The sequence below is a fragment of the Lepidochelys kempii genome, chromosome 4, assembly GCF_965140285.1.
Source record: "Lepidochelys kempii isolate rLepKem1 chromosome 4, rLepKem1.hap1, whole genome shotgun sequence".
Lineage (NCBI taxonomy): Eukaryota > Metazoa > Chordata > Testudines > Cheloniidae > Lepidochelys > Lepidochelys kempii.
Window position 1 is genome coordinate 135,985,816 of NC_136383.1, and position 12,026 is coordinate 135,997,841.

At 41.1% G+C, this 12,026-nt stretch overlaps 1 protein-coding gene across 1 annotated transcript in view; it reads left to right on the forward strand.

Moving 5' to 3' along the window:
* The window catches only part of ATRN (attractin), a 276,680-nt gene that overhangs the window by 97,042 nt on the left and 167,612 nt on the right, over positions 1 to 12,026 (forward strand). The window contains exons 4-6 of the mRNA XM_073342975.2: positions 5,903 to 6,031; positions 10,182 to 10,387; positions 11,533 to 11,701. Coding sequence (XP_073199076.1) covers positions 5,903 to 6,031; positions 10,182 to 10,387; positions 11,533 to 11,701 — 504 coding nt within the window. The remainder of the gene's footprint in view (positions 1 to 5,902; positions 6,032 to 10,181; positions 10,388 to 11,532; positions 11,702 to 12,026) is intronic.

Consider the following 12,026-nt stretch of genomic DNA (forward strand, 5'->3'; position numbering starts at 1 on the left):
ACAGGCCTAACAAAGAAAATTACAGAATGCCACTAGCAGTCACCTTCAGCCCCCAACTAAAACCCCTCCAACGCATTATTAAGGATCTACAACCTATCCTGAAGGATGACCCAACACTCTCACAAATCTTGGGAGACAGGCCAGTCCTTGCCTACAGACAGCCCCGCAACCTGAAGCAAATACTCACCAACAACCACATACCACACAACAGAACCACTAACCCAGGAACCTATCCTTGCAACAAAGCCCGTTGCCAACTGTGTCCACATATCTATTCAGGGGACACCATCACAGGGCCTAATAACATCAGCCACGCGATCAGAGTCTCGTTCACCTGCACATCCACCAATGTGCTATATGCCATCATGTGCCAGCAATGCCCCTCTGCCATTTACATTGGTCAAACTGGACAGTCTATGTAAAAGAGTAAATGGACACAAATCAGATGTCAAGAATTATAACATTCATAAACCAGTCGGAGAACACTTCAATCTCTCTGGTGACGCAATCACCGACATGAAGGTCACTATCTTACAAAAAAAAAAACTTCAAATCCAGACTCCAGCGAGAAACTGCTGAATTGGAATTCATTTGCAAATTGGATACTATTAATTTAGGCTTAAATAGAGACTGGGAGTGGCTAAGTCATTATGCAAGGTAGCCTATTTCCCCTTGCCTTTTCCTAACCACCCCCCCCCCCCAGACGTTCTGGTTAAACTTGGATTTAAACTTGGAGAGTGGTCAGTTTGGATGAGCTATTGCCAGCAGGAGAGTGAGTTTGTGTGTGGGGGCGCAGAGGGTGAGAAAACCTGGATTTGTGCTGGAAATGGCCCAACTTGATGATCACTTTAGATAAGCTATCACCAGCAGGACAGTGGTGTGGGAGGGGGTATTGTTTCATGGTCTCTGTGTGTATATAATGTCTACTGCAGTTTCCACGGTATGCATCCGATGAAGTGAGCTGTAGCTCACGAAAGCTCATGCTCAAATAAATTGGTTAGTCTCTAAGGTGCCACAAGTACTCCTTTTCTTTTTGCAAAGACAGACTAACACGGCTGTTACTCTGAAATTTCACCTCAGTGACTGTTTCATATACATTCTTATGCCGTTGGAGATATGTAATTATTTCTTGGGGATAGTGTATTTCATAGACTGTTTTTTTTTTTTAAATAGAATTTCATTCCAGAAGGGACCATTAGATTATTCAGTATGATCTCCTCTGTGTGTCAGCCACTAAATTTTACCCAGGTACCCCTATTTTGAGCCCAATGACTTTAGTACTGTAGCTATACCCCATCTCTCGTAGTGGCCTATAAGTGTTTCAGCAGGAGGAGAGAAAAACCCAGAGTACATCTGGCCAGTTGTGTATTGCGGGAAATACAGATCCTTCTTGATCCTTATAGGTGACCAGCAAAAGCCCTGAAGCATGAGATTTGATTATACATAATGATACTGATCTCATTTGTAAAGCACTTTGAGAACTACTTATGAAAAGCGCTATGATAAGGGTGAGGTGGTATTATTATTTATTGTCTTAGGACAGAGCTTAAAGTGTTAAGAGCATGCTGAGAGCAATGCAGGCAAGCCTGTGATCCCCATGGCCCATGAAGGCAGGGAATGAGAAGGGGAATTCATATATTCAGATTCCAAGGTCAGAAGGGACCACTACAATCATGCAATCTGACACCTTGCCACACTCCACGCTGTGCACAGGGCATAGAATATCTCCCAAAGCTTAATTAAAGCCCATCTTTTAAAAAGATATCTAGTCTCTTTTAAAGATTCCAGGCAATGGAGACCACCACTACTTCTGCGAGTGATGGTCCCTGTGTGTGTTGCACTCGAGGTGTGCATGCACTGTGTGCATCTAAGACCAGAAGATTTTTCATTGGCAGTGTCTATTGGTCCATGCCTGCGCCTTTCACCACCTCATGCTTCAAACAGAGGGCCTAAAGGGCACATGGACTGCCTGCCTCTCTTGTTCCTTTTTCCTGCCATTAGACTAGACTTCTTAGTGTCCATAGCTTTGCTGGTATTCCTGTTAAAAAATCCATTTTTCTTGTAATCAGTTGTTCTCTAATAGATATATTTTTGTTAGAATAGCATTAGAATGGGCCTGGGGGCTCTGACCCCCTCCCTGTCCCCCTTCCTCTTTGGTGTCACGTAATATGCCCAAGATCTCAGGATTCAGGAACTGTGGTGTGACACTTTGTGGGGTTACCCTAGATGTTTGGGGCGAATCGCTACCATCAGGAGAAACTCTCCCCGACCAGCTGTTGGCAAAACAAGCACTCCTCTCCAGGCTCCAAAAGCCCCAATCTTTCTCTGTGCAAGCTCTCTATTTGCATACCACACTTGTTACACTTGAGTGCCCAGTCGTTTATATTCTGAACACCAGCAATGTACCCTGATCCTCTGCCTCCTGGGAAGCAATGCTCCCCAGTTCACTGTTTCACCTGAGTTCAATGCTGTCCGTAGCACAAGGCACTTAGTTAGGTTTATAGTAAATCCAAGTTGTAGTTTATTTAACAGAACTTGAGATAAAGATTCAAATAAAAGCAAGTATGAAGATCTGGAAGCATGAGGTTACAGTAAAGAAAAACATAAGATGCAAAGGATGGTCTGTACTTATTAACAAGTTACTTTCCTGTCTAGTAAGGTATTTCTCACCCAATGAGTAGTCCTTGAAGCTATATCTTTCATAAGACACCTCTGCTGGCAGAGTTTCTCCTCTCTAATGGATAACCCCTTGTGCCATGTCTTCTGTTCTCATACAGTTACAGGCTATTGTCTCGTAATCTAGGTGGCCCCCTCTTCAGAGAACCCTCCTGAGGTTTATTTGTCTTCGTCAATACGTAAGTCTCCGTGTAGACAGACAGTAAATGAAGTGCTGTCTCCCTGGAGGTCCATTGTTCTTAATGTTGAATGTGTTAGCCCTGAGATCCTGCCACATCTCAGATGACAAGTTTCTCTTCAACAGTTTTCCAACCTAATAGTCTGCATTTTCCATCTTCCATGAACTATTTCCCATGTAAACATCACTCAGTAATCATGACAATCAGATTTTTAGCGGACTGCACACTACCCTTTTCCACGTAATACTGAGAAAATGGTCAGACACAGATGTAATCTAGCCAGGGCATGCCTTTTACACGTCACCTGCCAAGGGTCATCCTGGTTAGTGATTTGCACGACACTAGCATTCATTGCCTTGGGGAATCCAACATCTGCTCTCAGTGCAAATCTGCCTCTCCTTTTCCCCTCTGAACCCATCAGTCCTGGGAGTTTCAGCTCAGGAGATGGAATGGTCAATGAGACCCTAGTCCAACCCTGGGTCATCAGACCCCATGTCCATCTGCTGCAGGCTATCAGAAGTGCCCCTTTGAGCATGGTTTTACCCGATTCTGGAATCACAGAGGGCAGAGCTAAGGACTCTAGGAAACAGGAGGAGAAGAGCAAGAATACTTACAAAAAGTGAGAGAAATCCCCTTCTAAATCTTCGTCTAGGAAGAAGACCTCTTTCCCCTACACCCTCCAAGTCCGGCAATACTCTGCGCCCGAGTATGGAGCTCAAAAGGAGAACAGATCTCACTCATTGGCACAGGGAGCCAAAAATGCACTGAAACAGCCAGCCACTGAAGGGGTGGAACCAGCATCAATGTGGGGAGGGGGGGGAGGGAGGGGAGAAAACCTTTTGTAGTGATAATCAGGGTGGGCCATTTCCAGCAGTTAACCAGAACGTCTGAGGAACAGTGGGGGGTGGGCGGAAATAAACATGGGGAAATAGTTTTACTTTGTGCAATAACCCATCCACTCCCAGTCTTTATTCAAGCTTAGGTTAATTGTATCCAGTTTGCAAATTAATTCCAGTTCAGCAGTCTCTCGTTGGAGTCTGTTTTTGAAGTCTTTTTGTTGAAGAATTGCTACTTTTAGGTCTGTAATCGAGTCTGGTCACTCTGTCATTCTGGTTAACTGCTGGAAATGGCCCACCCTGATTATCACTAGAAAAGGTTTTCTCCCCTCCCTCCCCCACCCCCTTTCCGCTCTCCTGCTGGTAATAGCTCATCTTAAGTGATCACTCTCCTTACAGTGTGTATGATAACACCCATTTTTTCATGTTCTGTATGTATATAAATCTCCTCACTGTATTTTCCACTGAATGCATCCGATGAAGTGAGCTGTGGCTCACGAAAGCTTATGCTCAAATAAATTGGTTAATCTCTAAGGTGCCACAAGTACTCCTTTTCTTTTTGCTTAGAAGTCAACTCGAGGAGAATACACATAGGGACCATCGCTCGAAGAAAAGAGGTTACTTACGTTACAGTAACTGAAATTTTTGAGATATGTGGTTCCTAAGTGTATTCCACTACCGTCTCTCCTTCCCCTTTTCTTTGGATGTTTTCCTGAGGTGATTTGTGGTAGAGAAGAACTAGAGAGGCAGTCATTCTGCGCCACCCCTTGTGCCCTTGATTTGGAGCACAAGGAGGTGATGGGCATAGGTGTGGACCAATGGACACTTTTAATGAAAAGTCTTTGTCTCAGGTGCCTGGAGCACATGCATACCTCGAGTGGAATACACATATGGACAGTACATTTTATAACACAAAGAACTCCTGTTATACAACACAAGAACAAGAAGACAAGACAAAAACTCCTGTTCTGGCAGGTAACCAGAATTTCCCCATGTAAGCTGTTAGAATGTTTAATTACCCTCACTGTTAGGAAATTGCATCTTATTTTAAGGTTGAACTTCAGCTTTCAAGTCATTTAATCTTTTTATGCCTTTTCAGCAAGGTTGAAAGCCCCTGGTATCTGATATCTTTTCCATGTGTAGAATGCAATATAGTGATCAAGTCACCTGTCACCCTTCTCTTTGATAAGCCAAATAAATTGAGCTCCTTAACCCTTTCATCATAAGGCTTATTTTCTAGCCCCTGGATTATTTTTGTGTCCTTCCTTGTAAATACTGAAGGGTTCAGCATTCTTCTTGACATGCGTAGAGCAGAACTGGTCACAGCACTCCAGTAAGCAGTCCTGTCAATGTTGTGTCTACAAAGGCAAGATTGCTTTCCTACTTCTACTTAATTTTCCCCTTCTAATACATCCAAAGATCACATTGCACCCCTTTTTTTGCCACACTATTGCACTGAGAGCTCATCTTGAGGTGATTATTTATAATGATCCCATAGTCTCTGAGTTGCTGCTTTCCAACACTGTCTCCCATCCTTCATTCTTTGTTCCCAGCATTAGTCTACATTTAAAATAGATTTTGTTGGATTCTGAGCATATAAAGAGGAGATTCAGATCACTTTGTAATAGTAATTGGTGTTCTTTATTTACTATTCCACCAATCTTTGTCATTTGCAAAACCAGCAAAGATTTTTTAGCATCATCTAGATAGTCGATAAAAATGTCACATAGCTTTGGACCAAGAACTGATCCCCGTTGGAGCCTGCTAGAAATGTCCCACTCATTGATATCTTCCCATTAGCAACCACATTTTGAGAACTGTCAACGGCTAGTTTTTAATCCATTTAATTGTGTCCTATTAATTCTATGTAATGCAATTTTTTTAAATCAGAATGTCATGTGAGACTAAGTTAATTGCTTTGGAGAAATCCAGGGTATATTTAAGGAATTAAGGGCTTTATCATTTTTCCCCCAAAAGATATTTTTAAGGAGTTTCTTCAACAAAACACTAAATCTGATATTTCCATATTAAAGTCTTTGATTATTATTGTAAATATGTAATACTTCAAAGTGATCAAATTTAAGAAATCATCCGGCTTGTGTCTTGAATTTATTTTTTTACACATAGTTGAGACGTGTATAGTGGAATTACTATAATTGTTATGCTCCCATGACTGTATATGTAACGTCGTACATTGTCTTTCTTTTTCAGTGGTCTTATTGTTCCTGAGAGGGAAGGCAATGAAACAATCCCAGAAGTTGTAGCCACTTCTGGCTATGTCCTACTCCATTTCTTTAGTGATGCTGCCTATAATTTGACAGGGTTCAACATCACCTATAAGTAAGTAATACTTCTTCCAAATGGTTTTGAGGAAATTTAAATGTTGTGTATTGAAAGAGCAGTCTAAATGCACTCCGAGGATGGATCAGGAGAGGTATTTCCATTAGGGACAGGGAAGTATGAATTCCACAGTACAAGGCACTGGCAAGACAGTACAAGGCCTGGACAGCTGTGTACAGTTCTGGTCACCACGTTCAAGAAAGATGAGTTCAAACGGGAACAGGTGCAGAGAAGGATGATCGGGGATATGGAGAACCAATCTTAATGGACCAAGTATCAGAGGGGTAGCTGTGTTAGTCTGTATCCACAAAAACAACGAGGAGTCTGGTGGTACCTTAAAGACTGACAGATTTATTTGGGCATAAGCTTTCTTGAGTAAAAAACCCACTTCAGATGCAACTGAAGAAATGGGTTTTTTACCCACAAAAGCTTATGCCTAAATAAATCTGTTAGTCTTTAAGGTGCTACTGGACTCCTCATTAATCTTATGGGAGAAGACTAAAAGAGCTTGGCTTGGTCAACATAGCAAAGCAAAGGCTGAGCGGGCAGAAAAGAGCTATTTAAACTGAAAGACCATGTTGGCACAAGAACAAATGGGGATAAACTGGTCAGGAATAAATTTAGATTGGAAATTAGAAGGCGTCTAAGCATCGGAGAAGTGAGGTTCTGGAACAGCGGTCTAATAGGAGAAGTGGGAGCAAACAAGCTAACTAGTTTTAAGACAAAGCTTGATATGTTTATGAATGGGATGGCATGATAGCATTGCCTGAGACAGGAGGGATCTGGACTCAATTACCCAGGAGGTACCTTCCTGTCCTATGATTCATGTCTTTTGTTTGTTTCTTTTGGCACTTGCAGCTGCCCTTGAAACATGAAACTGGAAGTTAATTTAAGTTTTAATCCTTCATTACCTTTTCTAGAAAAGTAAATATGCTCATGTGAACTTTTTGTAATGGATGGTTTAACACATGAAGTTAATAAATAGCTTATTTGGAAGGCCAAGAGGCAAATTAATCACATAATTTGTGTTAGGTGTCTAATATTCTGTCACTAGCATTAATCTCACATGTGGATTGTAAACTTGGGTAAATGCAACATGAGTAATAGTGACTATTTTTGAGCAAATGTTAGATTTCTACAATTACATGCAATCAATAGAATTTATCCCCTTTATGCATATGACTTTACCTTTTTCTTTTCTCCTCCCTACATTCCTGCATACACACAAGAATTTCCCTCAGGCCACTGGACTAAACCTACAGTAAAGAGAAATGTGTGGGGGCATCTCTTAAAAAGCTTCAGACCATCTTAGTTCCAGTTGGTTACCGGGCTGCCTTAGTAGAGCTACCCCTCTGGGACTAATGACGATGAAAAAACTTCCTCACTTTTCCTGTTTATAATTTTAAGAGGCATTATGCATTGGTTCTTCGTGAACATCTGCTACAGTGTACTTTATGCTTGGTGCTGTTTTTTTTTAAATACCTTTAGGCTATTCCCTAATGGGCTAATTATTTGCAGAATGGTCACTTTAGAGACATAAGTAGAAGAAGCTGGTGTACACATGCTAGTAGAGATTCTCGTGGGTATTGGACATTTAATTGAATTTCTTGCTTTTGTGGGTCTGAATTTTATTTCAGTATAGTTGTGTCTGAGGATTTTGTGTGGCGTGGGATTTGTTTTACTGTGGGTGTGAATTGGTGTTCATGTGCAGGAATTTTTAGCTCTTGGTAACATTTAATGGTTGGTTGGTTGAAGAAATTCAGTTGCAAATGACTGTCTACAGAGCCCACGGGAAAAGTTTAAGCATCCCTGGTTGTTAAATGTGTATCAACCCGTGAAATGCATTTGTCATGTGAACCAGCTATCTATATTGGACTGTTTTAAATAGGAAAAGAAGTCAGAAGCGAGTGGACGGAGTGCTGCTTACCCAGAGGAACATGGTATAGCTACAGTTAAGCTATCCGTGTCTTCCCAGGCTTTCCTTTGACTTAATACATTTTGTCTGCTAGAGAGCCCTTTGCTTAAACCCGCTGGCCAAGATTTTCAAAACTGGATACCTAAAGTTAGGCTCTTAATCCATATTTAAGCACCTAAGTAAGTGGTCTGTTTTTTTTCCAAAAGGAGCTGAGCATCCAGCAGCTCTTGCTGACTGCAGTGGGAGGTGAGGATACTCAGCACTTTCTAAAGTCATGCCAAAACTTATTTAGCAGCCTTATTTTAGACATCTAATTTTGAAAATCTTGTTCACTCTGATACCAAAAACCATGATACCATCTACTGGCAGCTGCCAGTACTACATTGTGACAATAACAATGGCAGAACCGAAAAAAGCCAAAGAGAAGTGTGAGTGAAGAAAGCAGGCTGTGGCAAAAATATGAGGCCATGTCTGCTTGAGATGTGGATGCATCTGTGGATCCCTCGTGAGTTTACATTTGTACAAGATGCACTGAAACAAACTGACTCTCGTACATCAACTATGGTGGGAGACTCCAACATAACAATGCAATGAATAAATTCGCTAACGACTGAACTACCTTCCCTTAAAAGAAGGTGGATATAAACTTGCTATATTTAAGCTGTATTTTAAATTTCCCTTAATTCTACATGCTCAATCTCATTTCAGAAAATTTTCTTTTAAAAAATAAAATAAAAAATACTTGTTTTGATTTTTGATTGTTCTGTGTGTTATGGGTTAGAGACTTCCTTCTAATGTGTCCTTAATCGAAAGGATGCAAGGATTTTTCTGTTTTTAAATTTGGATGTATTATAACCAGCTCAGAGTATTGTTGCTGGAGTTGGAATTCAAAGTCAAGCTTTGAAATTCACTCTGACCCTTACTATAATGGAGAGTGAAATCCTTTTATTTCATTTAGTCTTGGTGCAGTTGGTGTAAGCTGTTACAGGACTATAGGTGCCAATTAATACTGGGTGCTCAGCACCCACCGACGGCCCTGCCTATCAGCTCCTTCCCTTCCCCCCAGCGCCTCCCACTCACTGGTGATCAGCTGCTCAGCGGTGTTCAGGAGGCACTGGGCAGGAGGAGGTTGAGCAAGGGCAGGGCGTGCTTGGGGGAGGGGCAGAGCGGGGGCATGATGGCATGGAGCCTTGGGGGAAGCGGTGGGGTGGGTGCGGGACCTGGGGTGGAGTGGGGTTCGAGCACCCCTGGGGAAATGAGGAAGTCAGAGCCTCTGTACAGGAGAATGGGGTTTTGGATAGTGACCCCTATCTTTGATTCATGTTGTTGAATGCAAGGTCAGTGGTTAATGAAACATCAGTTATCCACGATTTGATAAAGAATAAGGCCCCCTGAATGTGAATCTGTAACAGAGATATTGCTTAAAAATACTGGAGGACTAGTTTTGCCATAGTTGATTCCACTTGAATACTGTGTGCACCATGATTCAAGGGGATGTGTGTGTCTGGGTTATTGACATGCACCCTGTGGTGCATTTGTTAAGTGAGTCCTAGAATAAAGTGTAATTGGAACTACTTCTGATACATAAATCACACTCTTACCACAAAGCCCTCATGTGAGCTGATGAAATCCTTCACTGTAGTGGTGTTGAGGTGATTTATTTTCATTATAAATAACTGACATCTATATGGATTGTATTAGAAGCGTTGCTGTAGATTTAACTTGTTAAGCGAGCCAGCTCTTTAAATTGTGGCCCAAATCAACAAAACTTTTTGCAAAGGTGGTTCAAATCCGAAAAGCATAACTTGTCAGTCAGTTATTTTGGGACTCTCAGCAAAGTACCAGTTCTTCTGCTGAGCACTAAGAATTTAGTTTCAGAGTAGCAGCCATGTTAGTCTGTATCCGCAAAAAGAAGACTCATAAATTTGTTAGTCTCTAAGGTGCCACAAGTACTCCTGTTCTTTTTAAAAACTTAGTGAATCGCTTAGTTTCCTCATCAGCTCATCTAATTTGGGACTCAGTTATAGAAATCGCTCTTAATGTTACTACTTAAAATATTAGCTAGACCAAAAACAAGTATAGACCCATAACTTCAAATCCTATCTCAGCATAGACATGTAGAACAAACATTTACACCTTTGTATTAACATTGTTCAGCAGCTCTTTGTGTAATAAGAGGCAAGACTTGGTAGTCAATTGAACTGCTGACAAACATAGTTTTTCCCATGTTTGCAGTTTCAACATGTGTCCCAATAATTGTTCTGGCCGAGGAGAGTGCAAACTCAGTAACGGCAGTAACACTGTTAAATGTGAATGTTCTGAACACTGGAAAGGAGAGGCGTGTGATATTCCTTATTGCACAGATGATTGTGGATATCCTGCGAGAGGTCAGTGCAACATGAATGGGACCAAAGGATGCTCGTGCTATTCAGACTGGCAAGGTAAGTGCCTTGATAAACAGGAAGAGATTTTTTTGCTGAGAGGGGGGATGCTTTTCCCTGTGGGACATTTGCAGTTAAATCAGGATTGCATGCTGCAGAGATTATAGTATCTGGCAGATGTTTTCACTCAGCAGATGTTCTGATTCCACTCTCCTTCCTGCTGTGCCTTGCTCACCTGCATACATCAGAGCCTTGATCCTGCTTTCTCAAACATTACCATGTATCTCTTTAAAAAAAAAAAAAAAAAAAGGTTAAAAAAAAAAAAGTAAGTTACTGACCATATGAGCAAGTGAATGCGGTCTTAGAAGACGTAAGGATGTACGATTGTACCTGAAAGCAAAGTTGAGACTTCAGGTAGGATTTAACTTGTCTCAAAAATACATGAAACATATTTGTTTCTAATTCTGTTCACGTACTGCCACACTGAAGTGTGGAGCTGTGCTCCATTTTTAATTAAAAAAACCTATAATTTCACCTCTTGCAATGTTCAGTTTCTCACACAAAATTGATTTTCTTTGTATATTTTAAGAGCTAAAATTAGTCAGTCACATAAAAAAAAATCCCCAAATACTTTAAGAAGTGAATGTGTATAGTACTGAAATATAGCCACCTCTAGGGTTAAGCACAGCAGCTGTTTGACAGCATATAGCAACACTGCAAATTAGTTTAGAGAAGGAATTGTGAATAGTATATTGGCAGAAACTTTAGAAGGAATTTAGATAAACAAAATTAAATTATCCAAATCCAGGGCACCAGGGATTATCCAAATTTACTAGAACATCAAGGATAACAGTTCTACTCCTGGGGGAAAAACCTATGGAATGTTTAATGGCCACAGGTGATTAGGACCCAGATCTTATGTCCACTGTGCCTCCAAATAATGTGTTAGAGGACTGGTTGAGTACTGTCAGAGAGGGAAGATTTCTCTCTACTGAATCCCCAGCTTCAATGTTTTTGAGGTCTACCATCCAAGCATTGGGCTTAGGTTGTGAAATCTGCAATGAAATTGCCACCCAATATGGCACAGCTACAAGCTGCATCCTTACTCTCCTACTTTTGAAGCTTTATTTTATCCATAAATGGTCACTTACACGTATGTTTGTAACAGTGTTTCTCAACATTTTAAACTTATTTTTCATTAAAAGGTCCTGGCTGTGCACTCCCTGTACCAGCTAATCAGTCGTTCTGGACTCGTGAGGAATACTCTAGTCCAAAGCTTCCCAGAGCGTCTCACAAAGCTGTTGTCAATGGCAATGTAATGTGGGTTGTTGGAGGCTACATGTTCAATCATTCCGATTCCTGTATGGTTTTAGCGTGAGTAAAACCCAAATACCTTGATATCATTTTTGTTTGTCCAGCTACAAGATGATATTAGATGTCTAGAATTAATTTTAGAAAATATCACCCTGCAAACTGTGTCCAGACCTGTGTCCTGCGCAAAGCTAGGATCTGTCAACATGAGTTTACTAATGTTTGTTTTGGAAAAACTTCATACAGAGTCCTGAGGTACAGTAAGTGCTGGCCTACTCCACCTTCCTGCAACACTGTCCTGTCTTACTATTATTATTCTCTGTATATTCATCCATAAGCCCCACAAGTTCTGTCTTGCCTCACCTTCAGTGAGGCGGAGTCTACATCC